Here is an 18923-nt window from a genome sequence, read left to right as displayed (position 1 = left end):
CACAGGAGTTCAATTCATTTTGCACTCCTGTGACTCATTTTCAGCAGAGAGCGGTCTGAGATACGCTCTCTGCTGATGTCACTGCAATCAGTCGTGGCGGCGCGTCATCCCGACTTAGGAAGTCTGGATCCGCCCGCTGCCTTGACTGATGGCAGTCTCAGCTTCTCAGCAAGCCGCTGAGACAGTAACTCCCCGCCCCTCCACAGCTCAGCGATACAATGAGCGTGGAGGAGCAGAGGAGGTGAATACTCTGTTCTCATCGCAGAGACACCGGGGGTAAGTATGAATCTCAAAAAAAAAAAAAAAAAAACATGCTTCTCTTTTAATATCCTATGATACACTTTTTGTTTTACAGAACGCCAGTTAATCAGTGAGACTAGAATTCCATTATGGTGAAAAGAGTCGCAGTGATTGGTGCTGGTTGCAGTGGCCTGACTGCTATCAAATGCTGTCTCGATGAAGGTTTGGAGCCCACTTGCTTTGAAAAGAGTGGAGATATTGGTGGACTCTGGAGATTTAAGGTATTGTCAACAGATTATGAGTTTTTGCTGTATATATTTTTACTTATATTTCTATGCAAATGTAGCAGTACCCCCATAGAGGCTGCTGAACGTTTTGGCCCACCAGTCACCCAATTGGTTGATTGTATTTCAGTCAGTTGGGGCAACTGTATACACTTTACAGCTCCAGACTCCTCCAGCACAACACTTGCTTGCAGATTGTTTCTCTCACTCTCTCTCTCCTGCACAACTCTTCACTTCCAGGAACAGCTAGCACATGGTTAGGCCCAACACCGACTCAGTCAAGCCCTAGAAACTGCCATTTGTAGGCAGGGACTGTGGGTCCCTTTTTAGTGTAACAAAAATATAGAATAGGAAGTCCTTTAGTGCTAGCTGACCTATGGTGGACCACTGTTCCCAGCAATCCCTTTTCAGGCCCTGCAAGCCCTCCTGGCTGCAGCTGCCCGACTTCACTACCCGTGACGTTGCAATCCTCACTGGCTCCACACCCAGCTCTGACTGTTTCCTCTCAGTCCTCTCTGGCATGCCTCTCCAGTCCTCCCGACTGCCCATGTCACTCACCAGCCCTCCTGGCTGCTCACACACGGTGTTTCCCTCCTGAAGACTTGCCCAGCAGTATTAGCTCCTGCTGTCCTCTCTGTCTCCTCTCTGGTGTGTCTCCTGTTCAGATCCTTTATGGGTTCTTTGAAAGGATCCATCCTGTACCCGAGTCCCGGGCCCAAGGTCAACCCCCCCAGAATAGGGAGCTCCCTCGAAGGCCCTGACAGCCTATTACTCCATCCTCAGTTCTTTCATCTGACCATAACCCCCCAGCTGGGCTGACCCCAGGAGTTTAAGGAGGCCTGCCCCCTGCCAATCCAGGTTGGGGATTGTTCAGGGCTCCTTAGAACACCCTAGGCAGCTCCACCTCTCTTCCCCTCCTCTCTTCTAGAATCCTCTAGAAGCCAGAGGAAGGTAACCGAGAAGTGATGCTATCTGTGAGTCACCAGCCTACACTAAGTCACTCCCAACCCACACAGTTCAAAACAAACAGGCCTAGCTTCCAGCTAGGCCTGCTTAAATTTACCTGCACTCACCAAAAATCTCACCTCTAACACCTACCTAGGTAGAGGGTGCTACACAAATAAATCTTATAGATGGGAAATAGATAAATGATACTATTTATTTATTTAAATTGAAACAGAATTTTCAAAGACTTGTGGTTCTAAAGTGGTTCTAAAGTCAACATGTTTTTTACCTTGAAGTTATTGTAAAGTCTCGTTTTTAAAAAAAACAAACAAACATGGTATACTTACCTCCTCTATGCAGTTGGTTTTGCACAGGGCAGCCCGGATCCTCCTCTTCTTGGGTCCCTATTCTCTGCTCCTGGTCCCTCCCTCCTGTTGAGTGCCCCCACAGCAAGCAGCTTGCTATGGGGGCACCCGAGCCAAACTGTAGCTCCCTGTGTCCATTCAGACACAGAGCTGCTGTTCGGCCCCGTCGCCTCTCTCTCTCCTGATTAGCTAACTGACTTTGATTGAGAGCCACAGGAGCCAATGGCACCGCTGCTGTGCCTTGGGCAATCAGAGGGGAGACTCCCGGATGACCGAAGGACTCGTGGACATCGCTGGACAGAGATAGGGCTAAGGTAAGTATTAGGGGGTGCTGGGGAGGCTGCTACACACAGAAGGCTTTAAGATAAAAAAAAACAGCCTTTACAACTCCCTTAATGCATTCTCTTAGTATTGTGAGCTCCTCAGTTTTTTTCATTCAGCCTGCTGGGTTGAACATAAAAAAACTCTCAGTGTGTACGGGCTTTAGTGTAGCAGTTAGGCTGTAGTCAGCACTAATAGTTATTGTTTCTGTATTCGTTGGGTTTCCCCTAAGCTCAGACGTTGTTTACTTTAACCTGCTGGCAGGGAGTGCTCTCAGAAGAAAGAACAAGAAGAAACAATATTAATTGAGTTATTAATGTTTATTTCTTTCTCTAGCAAATCACTAGGAGGTTTATAGCCAGTGATGTATGCTGGAGGGGAAGGTTAATATTTGGGGTGACTTTGGGAAGCTCTGCACTCCCAGTCATACCTGGAGAGGAGGTTGTGCTGAAATCTGTACTTTACAGGCCAGATGTATGAGAAGGGACTTTGCAAAAAGAGTAGGGTGACCAGACGTCCCTGGTTTCAGGGGACAGTCCCCAGAATGAGGACACTGTCCCCATACCGTGTCTGTCCCCAGTTTTGTCATTTTTCCAGATACTTCTTAGAATTTTTTGGGATATGACTACCAAATGTTAAGAAGATAAGATAGAGAAAAAACTTTTCAATGCATATTTTGCATTAGGGATGAGCTGTGAAGATCGTCTGTTCGCCCGTTCGCCGAATTGCGAACGATATGGGCCGTTCGCGCCAAATTCGTGTGGCGCGTCACTTCCCATAATTCACTGCGGCATCGCAGTGCATTGCTGGCTGATGATTGGCCAAGTATGCACTATGACCTACATGCTTGGCCAATCACAGCGCCGTCTGAACAGAGAGCCGTAATTGGCCAAAGCCAAGGAGGCTTTGGCCAATTATGGCTCAGGGGATTTAGTACACGCCCCACACTATATAAGGCCGCCTGCACGGCGGCCCTGTGTAGTGTGTGTTCTGGCCTTGAAAGAGATAGACAGAGAGACAGTGTTATTTGATTTAAGTTAGATAGATTAGGCAGGACAGTCAGTGAGTTAGCTGCACTTACAGTGTATTGTGTATATATATGCATCCCAGGTGTTATATATATACACTGTATTCAGTTTAGCTAGATCCGTTCCTGTTATCTTCCTACTGACAGGCAGGCTTGACTTGTTACAATATTTACAGCTACCTGAAGAAAATTGCTGGTGTTCTTTTGATCCTATTAGTACCACAGTCAGGCAGCTAGACTATTTACAGTTAGTGTAGTGCGTCCTCCTCACAGTGTTCAGTTAAAGCTACAAGTGAGTTTAGTGTGACCTCTGCACAGTGTTCAGCTAAAACTACAAGTTAGTGTAGTGCGTCCTCCTCACAGTGTTCAGCTAAAGCTACAAGTTAGTTTAGTGTGACCTCTGCACAGTGTTAAGCTAAAGCTACAATTTAGTGTAGTGCGACCTCTGCACAGTGTTCAGCTAAAGCTACAAGTTAGTGTAGTGCCTCCTCCTCACAGTATTCAGCTAAAACTGCAAGTTAGTGTAGTGCGACCTCTGCACAGTGTTCAGCTAAAGCTACAAGTTAGTGTAGTGCGTCCTCTAAACAGTGTTCAGCTAAAACTACAAGTTAGTGTAGTGCGACCTCTGCACAGTGTTCAGCTAAAGCTACAAGTTAGTGTAGTATGTACTCTGAACAGTGTTCAGCTAAAACTACAAGTTAGTGTAGTGCGACCTCTGCACAGTGTTCAGCTAAAGCTACAAGTTAGTGTAGTGCATCCTCTAAACAGTGTTCAGCTAAAACTACAAGTTAGTGTAGTGCGACCTCTGCACAGTGTTCAGCTAAAGCTACAAGTTAGTGTAGTATGTACTCTGAACAGTGTTCAGCTAAAACTACAAGTTAGTGTAGTGCGACCTCTGCACAGTGTTCAGCTAAAGCTACAAGTTAGTGTAGTGCGTCCTCCTCACAGTGTTCAGCTAAAACTACAAGTTAGTGTAGTGCGACCTCTGCACAGTGTTCAGCTAAAGCTACAAGTTAGTGTAGTGCGTCCTCCTCACAGTGTTCAGCTAAAGCTACAAGTTAGTGTAGTGCGTCCTCCTCATCAGTGTTCAGCTAAAGCTACCTGTAGAAGGTTGGTGGTGTTTTCTTGATCCTATCACTACCGAAGGCAGCTAAATAAGCTACAAGTTAGTTTTTTGCGAGCTCTGCACAGTGTTCAGCTAAAGCTAACTGTAGAAGACTGGTGGTGTTTTCCTGATCCTATCACTACCGCAGGCAGCTAAATAAGCTACAAGTTAGTTTTTTGCGAGGTCTGCACAGTGTTCAGCTAAAGCTACCTGTAGAAGGTTGGTGGTGTTCTCATACTACAGGCAGGCAGTTGATTTTGCTAGCTGCAGTATCAGTATATATATATATATATATATATATATATATATATCCCAGCTTAGTGCAGCTACAGGCCATTAGTATGTCTGGAAGGCCAACAAGGAGAGGCAGACAGTCACAAGCTAATAAAAGAGGGCAAGCAGGCTCTGTGTCTAGAGGCAACAAGTGCTGGTCGTGGAGATGGTGCATCCTCATCAGCACGTGGCCGTGGGACACGCTTGGCCTTTTTTTCGGCAGCTGGCCGTGTTGAGCCGCAACATGTGGAAGACTTGGTCGAGTGGATGACCAAGCCGTCCTCATCCTCCTCATCCTCTCTCACCCATGCTCAGGGTACTTTGTCTGGCAAAGCAGCTGCCAACGCGGCCTCTTCCCTTGGCTCAATGGCATCAGTGACTCCTTCCCTAGCCCCACCATGTCCTCCTGAGAAGTCCCTCGAAATGTTTGTTCACAGTGTTGGGTACATGCTCCAGGAGGATGCCCAGCATTTAGAAGGCTCTGATGATGACACTGAGCTAGATGAAGGCAGTAACGTGAGCACGGACAGAGGGGGTGCCCAAGAAGGACAGCAATCTGGCAGTCATGCTCCCCCTGCTGCAGCATACTGCCAGGTTTGCTCCAGTGATGAGGAGGGAGGGGATGATGAGGTCACTGACTCAACGTAGGTGCCTTATAGGAGGGAGGAGGAGGAGAAAGGGAAATCACCAATGAGGCAGGATGCCCTCCAGGGGCCAGCCTAAGGGCAGCACACTGACTGCACCACACCCCAAAGCTCCGCATGTGCAGGGCGCTGCTGTCTCTGCGCGCTATTCCAAAAGTTCTTTGGCGTGGGCCTTTTTTGAGACGAGTGCATCAGATCGCACCGCTGCTATTTGCAAAACATCTCCCGCTTGGGCACCACATGCTTGACCAGACATATGTTGACCTGCCATGCAGTTCGTTGGCAAGCATATCTAAAAAACCCACACCAAAGAACAAAGAGGACCTCTCCTTGCTCCTCACCAGCTGAGATCTCCAACCCCACTATACCTTCAGTCTTCTCTGAGACCTGCACTGAGAGGAATGAAGGTGTAGAATTAGGTGCGTCACAGCCAAGTACTTGTGGGCAATCTGGTTTCGGTACACCGACGTCAGATTGTACCAGGCAAATTTCCCTGCCCCAGCTGCTGCACCGCTGAAAGAAGTTCGCTCCCAGCCATCCACATGCCCAGCGGTTGAATGCTAGCTTGGCAAAATTGCTAGCACTTCAACTGCTGCCTTTTCAGTTGGTAGACTCTGCCCCCTTCCGTGAGTTTGTGGAATGTGCGGTTTCTCAGTGGCAGGTACCCAAACGCCACTTTTTCTCACAGAAGGCGATTGCGGCTCTCTACCGGCATGTGGAAGGCAATGTCCATGCCTCGCTGGACAGGGCGGTCAGCGGTAAGGTGCATATTACCGCTGACTCATGGTCCAGCAGGCATGGACAGGGATGTTAACTAAGTTTCAGCGCGCATTGGGTGACTCTGCTGGCAGCTGGGAAGGATGCAGGACAAGGTGTAGTAGTGTTGGAGGTTGTTCCGCCACCACGCCTTCAAAATGCCACTAATAATGATTGTGATACACCTCTCTCCTCCACCCCCTCCTCTTCTTCTTCCTCCATGGCCTCTTCCTGTGCTTTGTCCTCGGAACCAGCGGTGCTTTATAGCTGTTCAAGGGGCTACGCAAGTATGCAGGCCAAAAGATGCCATGCGGTGCTTGAGCTGGTGTGCTTGGGGGACAGGAGCCACACTGGGGCAGAGGTTCTTTCAGCTCTGCAGGGGCAGGTTCAGAGGTGGTTGACGCCACGCCAACTTAAGGCAGGAATGGTGGTTTGCAACAATGGCACCAACCTCCTCTCTGCCCTCCGACAGGGACAAATGACCCATGTGCCCTGTTTGGCTCACGTCCTTAACTTGGTGGTGCAGCGGCTCTTGAGCAGGTACCCGGGCTTACAGGATGTCCTGAGGCAGGCCAGGAAAGTCTGTGTGCATTTACGCCGGTCATATAATGCCAGTGCTCGGCTGGCAGACCTCCAAAAGGAGTTTAACCTGCCCAAGAACCGCCTAATCTGTGACATGCCCACCAGGTGGAACTCAACGTTGGCCATGCTGCAGCGGCTGCACATGCATCAGAGGGCCATCAATGAGTACCTGTGCGACTATGGCACCAGGACAGGGTCAGGGAAGCTTGTTTTTTTTTACCCACGCCAGTGGGCCATGATCAGGAATGCATGCACTGTCCTGTCACCATTTGAGGAGGCCACGAGGATGGTGAGCAGTGACAGTGCATGCATCAGTGACACTGTCCCCCTTGTCCACCTGTTGGAGCACACGCTGCATGGAATAATGGACAGGGCACTTGAGGCAAAACAGAGGCAGGAAGAGGAGGACTTCCTTAGCTCTCAAGGCCCCCTTTATCCAGACAGTGCTCCTGCGTGCCCGAAGCACACAGGAAGAGGACGAGGAGGAGGAGGGTTGTGTCAGTATGGAGGTGGAGCCTGGCACTCAGCATCAGCAGCAGTCTTTAAGGGATCAGTCCCAAGAAACACATGGACTTGTACGTGGCTGGGAGGAGGTGGCTGCGGACCATGTCATCCTTTATGAGCCAGAGGACTCCGGACCGAAAGCTTCAGCAAACCTACGCTGCATGGCCTCCCTGATCCTGCAAAGCCTGCGTAAGGATCCTCGTATTCGTGGTATCAAGGAGAAGGACCAGTACTGGCTGGCAACCCTCCTTGATCCACGTCACAAGGGTAAGGTTGCGGACCTTATCTTGCCGTCGCAGAGAGAGCAGAGGATGAAACATCTTCGGGAGGCCTTGCAGAAAGATCTGTGCAACGCGTTCCTAGAGACTGGGAGGTTACAAACTCCTGTTTCTGGACAACGTGTTGCTGAGGCTTCGGTCAGTCAAAGAAGGAGCGGTGGAGAAGGTGGCCGTCTGACCGATGCGTTCAGACAATTTTTTAGTCCGCAGCCCCAAGGTATAATCGGTTCCAGCAACCATCGCCAGCGTCTATTTTATATGGTGCAGGAATACCTAGGGGCAAGATCTGACTTGGACACCTTTCCCACCAAAAATCCTCTGGGTTACTGGGTCTTGAGGATGGATCACTGGCCAGAGCTTGCACAGTATGCAATTGAGCTACTGGCCTGTCCTGCATCCAGCGTTCTTTCGGAACGCACATTCAGTACTGCTGGAGGCTTTGTAACCGATCACAGGGTGCGACTGACCTTCATAAAAATGAATCAGTCTTGGATCACCACCAGCTACCAAGCACCTGATGCTGATGTAACCGAATAATTTTTTTTAAAATCTCAGATCCCTTTAAAGACTGCCTATGCTGATGCTGAGTGACTATCCTGAGTAATTATCCTCTTCCTCCTCAATGATCACGCTGATAGCTTGTAAGAACATTTTTGGTTCTGGGCGCCGCCACCAGTGCCTAAGGCCCAATTTTTCAGCCCCTGTTTAACAGGGGCGTGTAATTACCATTTTGATGCAATACTTTGCAGCAGGGCTCGTTCCTGCCTTCCAACTAGAGTATCTGTGAGGGGTTGCAGTGTTGTGGCACCAGCACCAGTGCCTAAGGCCCAATTTTTCAGCGCCTGTTTAACAGGGGCGTGTAATTACAATTTTTCATGCAAGGGAGGCCATTGAGGAGGAAGAGTATAATTACTCAGGATAGCCACTCAGCATCAGCATAGGCAGTCTTTAAAGGGATCTGAGATTTCAAAAAAACTTTGCAGCAGGGCTCGTTCCTCCGTTCCAACTAGAGTATCTGTGTGGGGTTGCAGTGTTGTGGCACCAGCACCAGTGCCTAAGGCCCAATTTTTCAGCCCCTGTTTAACAGGGGCATGCAATTACAATTTTTGATGCAATACTTTCCAGCAGGGCTTGTTCCTGCGTTCCAACTAGAGTATCTGTGAGGGGTTGCAGTGTTGTGGCACCAGCACCAGTGCCTAAGGCCCAATTTTTCAGCCCCTGTTTAACAGGGGCATGTAATTACAATTCTTGATCTAATATTTCACAGCAGAGCCCATTTCTGCGCCCATCAAGAGCGAGTGAGGACTTACAGTGTTGTGGCACCAGCACCACCACCACCGCCAAAGGCCCAATTTTTCTGCCCCTGTTCAACAGGGGCATGTAATTACAATTCTTGATCTAATATTTCACAGCAGGGCCCTGTGAGGGCTTACAGTGTTGTGGCCACAACAACACCTAAGGCCCAAATTTCTGCTGAGTATATAGGGCAGGCCCCTACTTTCAAACATCCAACTTACAAACGACTCCTACTTGCAAACGGAAGGAGACAACAAGAAGTGAGATGAAATCTACCCCTAGGAAGGGAAATTCTCTCCTGTAAGAGTTAATATGGGAAAAACATTTCTCCTTTCCACTGATGCTTTATCACCAATCCTTGTTTCACAAAAAAAACCAAATTTTCAAAAAACATTTGTCATTGGGACAAAAAGTGAGGTGAAATCTTCTGAAGAGGAGCACAGACAGCAAAAAAATGTCACAGGGGTGATAACCCTTCCCTATGTATTCCAAAAAGCTTAAAATAGATTTTTTGGCTGGAGCTAAACACGTTAAAAATGTACCAGTTCAAAATGACAAACAGATTCTACTTAACAACAAACCTACAGTCCCTGTCTTGTTTGCACCACCTGTATACTGCTGTTCAGAGTACAGAGCCTGTATACTGCTGTTTCCTTTTTTAATTTGGGTGCGGGGTTCCCCTTAATATCCATACAAGACCCAAAGGGCCTGGTAATGGACTGGGGGGTACCCATGCCGTTTGTCTCACTGATTTTCATCCATATTGCCAGGACCCGACATTACATTAAAGCCGCAAGCAGTTTTAAATGACTTTTTTTCCTTTAAAAATGACATTTTGTGCAGGGACTGTTCTAAGCACGGGAAACACGCGACACTTTACAGGCATACTATAGACACCCCCCAGGTACGATATTTAAAGGAATATTTCACTTTTTTTTTTTTTACTTTAAGCATCATTAACCACTTGAGCCCCGGACCATTATGCTGCCTAAGGACCAGAGGTCTTTTTCCAATTTGGCACTGCGTCGCTTTAACTGCTAATTGCGCGGTCATGCAATGCTGTACCCAAACGAAATTTGCGTCCTTTTCTTCCCACAAATAGAGCTTTCTTTTGATGGTATTTGATCACCTCAGCAGTTTTTATTTTTTGCGCTATAAATGGAAAAAGACAGAAAATTTTGAAAAAAAATGATATTTTCTACTTTTTGTTATAAAAAAAATCCAATAAACTAAATTTTAGTCATACATTTAGGCCAAAATGTATTCGGCCACATGTCTTTGGTAAAAAAAATGTCAATAAGCATATATTTATTGGTTTGCGCAAAAGTTATAGCGTCTACAAACTAGGGTACATTTTCTGTAATTTACACAGCTTTTAGTTTATGACTGCCTATGTCATTTCTTGAGGTGCTAAAATGGCAGGGCAGTACAAAACCTCCCCAAATGACCCCATTTTGGAAAGTAGACACCCCAAGGAAATTGCTGAGAGGCATGTTGAACCCATTGAATATTTATTTTTTTTGTCCCAAGTGATTGAACTGTCCTGGCATTTTATGCACAACATTTAGAAGCTTATGTCACACATCACTCACTCTTCTAACCACTTGAAGACAAAGCCCTTTCTGACACTTTTTGTTTACATGAAAAAGATATTTTTTTTTTCCAAAAAAATTACTTTGAACCCCCAAACATTATATATTTTTTTAAAGCAAATGCCCTACAGATTTAAATGGTGGATGTTTCTTTTTTTTTTTTTCACACAGTATTTGCGCAGCGATTTTTCAAACGCATTTTTTGGGGAAAAAACACACTTTTTTAAATTTTAATGCACTAAAACACACTATATTACCCAAATGTTTGATGAAATAAAAAAGATGATCTTAGGCCGAGTACATGGATACCAAACATGACATGCTTTAAAATTGCGCACAAACGTGCAACAAAATAAATACATTTTTAAAAGCCTTTAAAAGCCTTTACAGGTTACCACTTTAGATTTACAGAGGAGGTCTACTGCAAAAATTACTGCCCTCGATCTGACCTTCGCAGCGATACCTCACATGCATGGTGCAATTGCTGTTTACGTTTGACGACAGACCGCCGCTTGCGTTCGCCTTAGCGCGAGAGCAGGGGGCGACAGGGGTGCTTTTTTTTTTTTTTTTTTTTTCTTTATTATTTTTTTGCTTTTTTATCTTATTTTTAAACTGTTCCTTTCATTTTTTTTTTTTTAAATCATTTTTATTGTTATCTCGGGGAATGTAAATATCCCCTATGATAGCAATAGGTAGTGACAGGTACTCTTTTTTGAAAAAATTGGGGTCTATTAGACCCTAGATCTCTCCTCTGCCCTCAAAGCATCTGATGACACCAAGATCGGTGTGATAAAATGCTTCCCCAATTTCCCAATGGCGCTATTTACATCTGGCGAAATCTAAGTCATAAAATGCTCGTAGCTTCAGGTTTCTTAGGCCATAGAGATGTTTGGAGCCACTCTGGTCTCTGATCAGCTCTATGGTCAGCTGGCTGAATCACCGGCTGCATTCTCAGGTTCCCTGTTGAGACAGGAGAGCCAGAGAAAAACACGGAAGACGGTGGGGGGGGGGCATTCCCTCCCACGGCTTGTAAAAGCAGTCTAGAGGCTAATTAGCCGCTAGGATTGCTTTTACATGAAAGCCGACCGCTGGCTGAAAAGAATGATACCAAGATGATACCTAAACCTGCAGGCATCATTCTGGTATAACCATTCAAAGTCGTGAATGGCGTACCTGAAGACAAAAAAATGGTTAACAATAAAGCACAGTAAACGGTAAAGTATAAATAATTACATACCTGAAAAACAAACATGATAAAACATAATAACAATAAAACATTGCAGAATAGAATACAGTAAAAAAGAGCAGAACAAGAGAGAGAGAATAGAGAGAGAGAGAACAATAAAACGACAACAATTTTTTTTTATTTTATATATTTTTTTTTTTTTTTTACACTTTTTTTGTAACTAACTTTTATAACGGTAACCGGTTCCAGGTTCGGGTCTCTCAAAATGCGATGGCATCTTGGGAGACCCTGTGAAAGTGTGCCTAGTCTGTGCAATGCTGTACCCTACGCTAATACTCAACTAGTGAATGGTAGCGTTCAAAACATTCACCAATGCAAAGACCAGGATTGTCAGGACAGGAGGGACAATAATAGCGGGTGTCACGCCTATATCCGCGCTTGCTGCAGACACAACATCTTTTTTGGGGGGCGTTGGGTAGGGGTACTCGGGAGGACATAAAGAAAATGCCTCTCATGCAGCCGACTGCATTTGGTTGGGGATGTGAATGGGGGAAGTACGGGTGCTGCAGAAGTGGTGGGTTCCCAATTAGGATTGGCGAATGCAGCAGGAAGGGCACTATGGGCACGACGGGCCTGTGTTTGTCTTCTTGGTGGCAGCGGGACACTACTTGTGCTTGCCACCTCACCAGCTTGAACTGCACTTATGGGACTCGCCACGTCACCAAGTGTTACTGCAGTGCTGGTTTGATTACGACCGGGGTGTACTAGGCCGCTGGTGCTTGCCAGTTCAATAAAAAGCTACCAAAAAAACTGTTAGCGATCGCAGGGATCAGGCCTGACTCTGCGAATGCTGCAGTTTAGTTTAGTGTTTTGTAAGTGACAGTGATCGATCGATACTGCACTTGGGTGGGCTGGGCCGGGCGGAGGGGCAAAATGCAGGTGCTAGCAGGTATCTGGGCTGATCCCGCTAACACTGCGTTTTTGGGAACCCTAAACTGCTGGGGACGCTAGTATAGATCTGATCGGATCAGATATTGATCCGTTCAGATACTATACCACTAAGGGAGGCGTATGCTGCATGCGTGGGTGTTAGCGGTACTGGCGCTAATCTGACGCTGCTTGGGGCTGGTGCTTGCCAGTTCACCAAAATACTACCAAAAAAACTGTTAGCGATCGCAGGGATCAGGCCTGACTCTGCGAACGCTGCAGTTATGCGTTTAGTGTTTTGTAAGTGACAGTGATCGATCGATACTGCACTTGGGTGGGCTGAGCTGGGCCGGGCGGAGGGGAAAAACGCAGGTGCTAGCAGGTATCTGGGCTGATCCCGCTAACACTGTGTTTTTGGGAACCCTAAACTGCTGGGGACGCTAGTATAGATCTGATTAGATCAGATATTGATCCGATCAGATACTATACCACTAAGGGAGGCGTATGCTGCGTGCGTGGGTGTTAGCGGTACTGGCGCTAATCTGACGCTGCCTGGGGCGACGCATATCACCGCCGGGCGATCAGGGGGCTAAACCTTTATTCGGTAATAAACGGCGGGTGCCCTCACACTAAAAAAAATAAACAAACTAACCAGCGTCACCCATAACACTTATACGGTGATCAGTGGTGAAAGGGTTAACTAGGGGGCCATCAAGGGGTTAAAACATTTATTAGATAGTATATGGGGGTCCCTGTCACTATAAAACGCTGACGGCGAACCTAAATATTTACCTCACTAACTAGCGTCACCAGCGACACTAATACAGCGATCAGAAAAATGATCGCTTAGCGACACTGGTGACAGGGGGTGATCAAGGGGTTAAAACTTTATTAGGGGGGGTTAGGGGGGTATCCTAGACCTAAAGGGGGGTAATATTCACTGTCCCAATACTGTAACTGTCACAAACTGACACCAATGCAGTAATCAGAAAAAAAAAAAAAAAAAACTGCTGGTGTCAGTTTGTGACAGGGAGGGGGGGGGGTGATTGGGGGGGGATCGGGGGGCGATCGGGGGGGGGATCGGGGTGTTTTGTGTGCCTGGCATGTTCTACTGTGTGTGTAGTGTTAGTGCACTCACAGTGAAGTCTTCTCTCCTCGGCGCTGCAACGGAATACCGAGCCGAGGAGAGATGACATCATTTCCTTTGCTGCTGTTTAGCATACAGCAGCAAAGGAAGTTATCTGATTGGCCGGCGGCGATCGCGAGGGGGGGGCCACGAACGGATGGCCTCCCCCTCACCTCCGATCGTCGGGGGACCAAAGACGACCGCCTCGGGCACCGGGGGGGGTCCGATCGGACCCCCCACCCGCGGAAGGCAAATCACGTATATATACGTGATTTTGCCTGTCCGTGCTACCTTGCCGACGTAAATCGGCGTGAGGCGGTCGTCAAGTGGTTAAAATCACTGCTCCCGAAAAAACGGCCGTTTTTAAAAGTTTTTTTTTGCATTGATACATGTCCCCTGAGGCAGGACCCGGGTCCCCAAACCCTTTTTAGGACAATACCATGCAAATTAGCCTTTAAAATGAGCACTTTTGATTTTGAACGTTCAAGTTCCATAGACGTCAATGGGATTCTAACGTTCGTGCGAATTTTCGGTCTGTTCGCAGGTTCTGGTGCGAACCGAACCGGGGGGTGTTCGGCTCATCCCTATTTTGCATTAGTTCAGCCTATAAGTGCCACCTCATCTGCACTGTAGTATATATTCTACACTGACTGCATGCTCAATCCACCAACTAACCTGCCTAATCTCTCTCCAGTCCACTATAACACCCTACATACGGCCGCCGTGTAAGCAGCCTTATATAGTGTGGGAAGGGAAAAAATGGCTGCACACCACAGGAACATTCCAATGATTTTATTCCAAAAATAGCAAATGACAGCAGACAAAGACAGAGTGTCCGAACCCAGGAGGTGACGCGTGCATTTCACACTGACCTCAGTGCTTCTTCAAACCTGTTTTTTTCTTCCTATTGATCATCGGTGGCGAGCCGTAGCTTGCACCCAGCGCATCTGGACTGTAGTGATTGCTCACCTGGAGCGGCGTCTTTCTTGTTTGAAACTTATATAGTGTGGGGCGTGGACTTAGCCCCTGAGCCATGATTGGCCAAAGGCACCCTGCCTTTGACCAATCAGGTCTCTGACAGTACATTGCACTGTGATTGGCCAAAGCATACAGGTCAGGTGCATGCTTTTGCCAATCAACAGCAGATCTCGCAGTGCATTATGGGGCGCTCCGCAGTGGATGAACGTCCTGTGAGCGCCCCATAGGTTTGTTTGTTCTACGAACAAACGAACACCTGATGTTCGAGTCAAACACACGTTCGACTCGAACATCGGGCCCATCTCTAGTGGTTACACCAAATATGGATTTGATTTGTATTTCTCTTCTGTTTATTTACTTCCCATTTTGTTAATTAATAAAAATAAACTAGTAACGCTTTTGTTTCTGAAAGCATTCTTAATTTACAGCATTGTTTCACACCCCCCTAAAACATTTGCACAGTAGTGTATATTTATACATGTATCTATATCCATGAATTGAAATATGAAATGAATATATATATTTGGATACAGTGGATACAGTGGATATAAATATATATATATATATATATATATATATATATATATATATATATATCTACTGTATCCAATTTAGCTATATCTGACTGCAGTCCGTTCCTAGTGTACTGTTTCTAATATACTTCAGGCAGGCAGGTTATTCAGTTAGCTGCAGTGTATTTAATGTATATATATATATATATATATATATATATATATATATATATATATATATATATATATATATATATATATATATATACAGACAGTCTCGTATACATATCCAGGTTATTCAGTTAGCTGCAGTGTATTTAATATATATATATATATATATATATATATATATATATATATATATATATATATATATATATATATTTCCACTGCATACAGTTTAGCTATATCTCACTGCAGGCCGTTCCTGGTGTACTTTTTCTAATATACTTCAGGCAGTGTACACAGTGCACAGTACCGTGCACCCCTAGTGCAGTAGCTACTACTTTTCTGGTGGTGTACACAGTACACAATACAAACAGTGCACCCATAGTTGCTATTAGACTTCTGGAGGTGTACACAATACCATGCACCCCTAATGCAGTTGCTACTACTTTTCTGGTGGTGTACACAATACAGTACACCCATAATTGTTACTACACTTCTGTTGGTGTACACAGTATCGGGCACCCATAGTGCAGTAGCTACGACTTTTCTGGTGGTGTACACAGTACACAATACAACAGTGCACCCATAGTTTCTTTTAGACTTCTGTTGGTGTACACAGTACTATGCACCCCTAGTGCAGTTGCTACTACTTTTCTGGTGGTGTACACAATACATACAGTACACCCATAGTTGTTATTACACTTCTGTTGGTGTACACAGTACCTTGCATCCATAGTGCAGTAGCTACTACTTTTCTGGTGGTGTACACAGTACACAATACATACAGTGCACCCATAGTTGCTATTAGACTTCTGTTGGTGTACACAGTACCACGCACTCATAGTGCAGTTGCTACCACTATTCTGGTGGTGTACACAATACAGTACATCCATAGTTGTTATTACACTTCTGTTGGTATACACAGTACCGTGCACCCATAGTGCAGTTGCTACTACTTTTCTGGTGGTGTACACAGTACACAATACAGTGTAGTGTGGTGTTGTAAAACAAAATCCCCATCATGTCTGGAAGGCCACCAAGGAGAGGCAGACGCTCACAGGCCTCTAAAGGAGGGCAAGCAGGCTCTGTGTCTACAGTCCACAGTGCTGGTCATGGACATGTTGCATTTTCTGCAGGTGGCCGTGGGGCACGCTTGTCCTTTTTTTCTGCTGCTGGGACAGGGGCAGCAAAATTGGGCCTTTGGTGCTGGTGGTGCCACAACACTGTAACCCCTCACAGATACTCTTGTTGGGAGCAGGAATGGGCCCTGTTGTGAAATATTAGATCAAAAATTGTAATTACATGCCCCTGTTAAACAGAGACAGAAAAATTGGGCCTTAGGCAGTGGTGGTGGTGCCCTAAACCAAAAATATTGTTGGAAGCTAGCATCATCAAGATTGAGGAATATGATACTCACTCAGCATAGGCAGTCTTCAAGGGATCCCACATCCATAGAAAAATCAATCAGTTACATCAGCAACAGGTGCTTGATAGCTGTTGCTGATCCAAGACTGATTGATTTTTATGAATGTGAGCCTATCAACGGAGTCTGTGGACAGGCGCACTCTGTGATCCTTTACAAACCCTCCAGCAGCACTGAATGTGCATTCAGAAAGGACGCTGGATGCAGGACAGGCCAGTAGCTCAATTGCATATTAAGCTAGTTCTGGGCAGTGGTCCATCCTCAAGACCCAGTAACCCAGTGGATGCTCTGTTGGAAAGGTCTCCAAGTCTGCTCTTGCCCCTAGATATTCCTGCACCATGTAATGCAGACGCTGGCGATGGTTGCTTGAACAGATAAGACCTTGGCGCTGAGGACTGAAAAATTGTCTAAAGGCATCGGTCAGCCGACCACCTTCTCCACTGCTCTTCCTTTGACTGAACAAAGCCTCAGCAACACGTTGTCCAGCACCAGGAAATTGTAACCTCACAGAGTCTGGAAATGCATTGCACAAACCTTTCTTCAAGGCCTCCTGGAGATGTTTCATCCTCGGCTCCCTCTGCAAAGGCAGGATGAGTTCTGCAACCTTACCCTTGTAACATGGATCAAGAAGGCTTGCCAGCCAGTAATGATCCCTCTCTTTAATACCACGAATCTTAGGGTCCTTACACTGCATGGCCTCCCTGATTCTGCAAAGCCTGCGAAAGTTTGCAAAGGCATTTGATTCTAAGTCCTCTGGGTCACTAAGGATCACATGAACCGTAACAACCTCCTCCCAGACGCGTACAACTCCTTGGGTTTCTGGGGACTGAAAACCATCCCTTGAAGACTGCTGCTGAGTGTTATCCTCCACGTCCATGCTGACACAATCCTCCTCCTCCTCCTCTGCTTCCTGTGTGTTTGGCGGGCCTGCGGGAATAATATCTGGATAAAGGGGGCCTTGAGAGGTAAGGAAGACTTCCTCTTCCTCCCACTGTTCTGCCTCAAGTGCCCTGTCCATTATTCCATGAAGCGTGTGCTCCAACAGGAAGACAAGAGGGACAGTATCACTAATGCATGTATTGTCGCTGCTCACCATCCTTGTGGCCTCATCAAATGGTGACAGGACAGTGCATGCATCTTTGATCAGTAGCCACTGGCATGGCGAAAAGAAGCCAAGCTCACCTGACCCTGTCCTGGTGCCATACTCACAGGTACTCACTGATGGCCCTCTGCTGCATGTGCAGCCGCTGTAGCATTGACAACGTTGAGTTCCACCTGGTGGACATGTCACAAATGAGGCGGTTGGTGGGAAGATTGCATCCCCTTTCAATGTCAGCCAGCCGAGCACTGGCATTGTATGACCATTGGGAATGACCACAGACTTTTCTGGCCTGCCTCAGGAGATCTTGTAATCCTGGGTACCTGCTCAAGAACCGCTGCACCACCAAACTCAGGATGTGTGCCAAACATGGAACATGGGTCAAGTGTCCCTGACGGAGGGCGGAGGAAAGATTGGTGCCATTTTCGCATTCAACCATTTCTGGCTGAAGCTGGCATGGAGTCAACCACCTCTGAGCCTGCCCCTGCAGAGCTGACAGAATCTCTGCCCCAGTGTGGCTCCTGTCCCCTAAGCAGTGGTTTAACCTTAAACTACGTAGAGGGTTCTTTACTGTAAGAGTGGCAAGGATGTGGAATTCCCTTCCACAGGCGGTGGTCTCAGCGGGGGGCATCGATAGTTTCAAGAAACTATTAGATAAGCACCTGAACGACCACAACATATATACAATGTAATACTGACATATAATCATCACACACACATAGGTTGGACTTGATGGACTTGTGTCTTTTTTCAGCCTCACCTACTATGTAACTATGTAACTCATGCACCACATGGCATCTTTTGCCTGAGTGCTTGTGTAGCCCCTTGAATGCTCACAGAGCACCGCTGGTTCAAAGAATAAATCTGCAGAAGAGACCATAGAGGAAGAAGAAGAGGAGGGGGTGGAGTAGAGAGCTGTGGCAGAATCACCACTAGCATTTTGGAGGCGTGGTGGCGGAACAAGCTCCAACAATACTGAACCCTGTCCTGCATCCTTCCCAGCTGCCAGCAGAGTTACCCAATGCGCCGTGAAGGAAAGGTAACAAGGAGCAAGGAGAAGTCTGCCTTTTTCTTTGATGTGGGTCTTTCAAGTGCTGTTGCCAACAGACTTGTTGCCTTATGAGTTTATGGGAAATCTACATTAATAGCTGTAAAATATTGGAATTATGCATATAATTAATTTAGCTTTTATCTATGTAGGGCAGAACATATTATCTTCACAGAAATCTCTGGTAGACCAGACAAGTCGGTGCCTAGGCCTGTGTATACAAACAATGGGATCCAAACCTCAT

The 18923-nt window shown here is 46.5% G+C and overlaps 1 protein-coding gene across 4 annotated transcripts in view; it reads left to right on the top strand.

Annotated features, from left to right (window-relative positions):
• LOC141103553 (flavin-containing monooxygenase 5-like) overlaps positions 1–18923 on the top strand; it is a 197821-nt gene that overhangs the window by 145863 nt on the left and 33035 nt on the right. For all 4 annotated transcript variants that reach the window (XM_073593260.1, XM_073593256.1, XM_073593257.1 and 1 more), the window contains exon 2: positions 356–521. In XM_073593260.1, the coding sequence (XP_073449361.1) occupies positions 390–521 (132 nt within the window). In that variant the 5' untranslated portion in view covers positions 356–389. The remainder of the gene's footprint in view (positions 1–355; positions 522–18923) is intronic.

This window comes from Aquarana catesbeiana, linkage group LG07, assembly GCF_042186555.1.
Source record: "Aquarana catesbeiana isolate 2022-GZ linkage group LG07, ASM4218655v1, whole genome shotgun sequence".
In the NCBI taxonomy this organism is placed as follows: Eukaryota; Metazoa; Chordata; class Amphibia; order Anura; family Ranidae; genus Aquarana; species Aquarana catesbeiana.
Note: the sequence above shows the minus strand (reverse complement) of the source record. Positions and strands in the feature narration are given on the sequence as shown.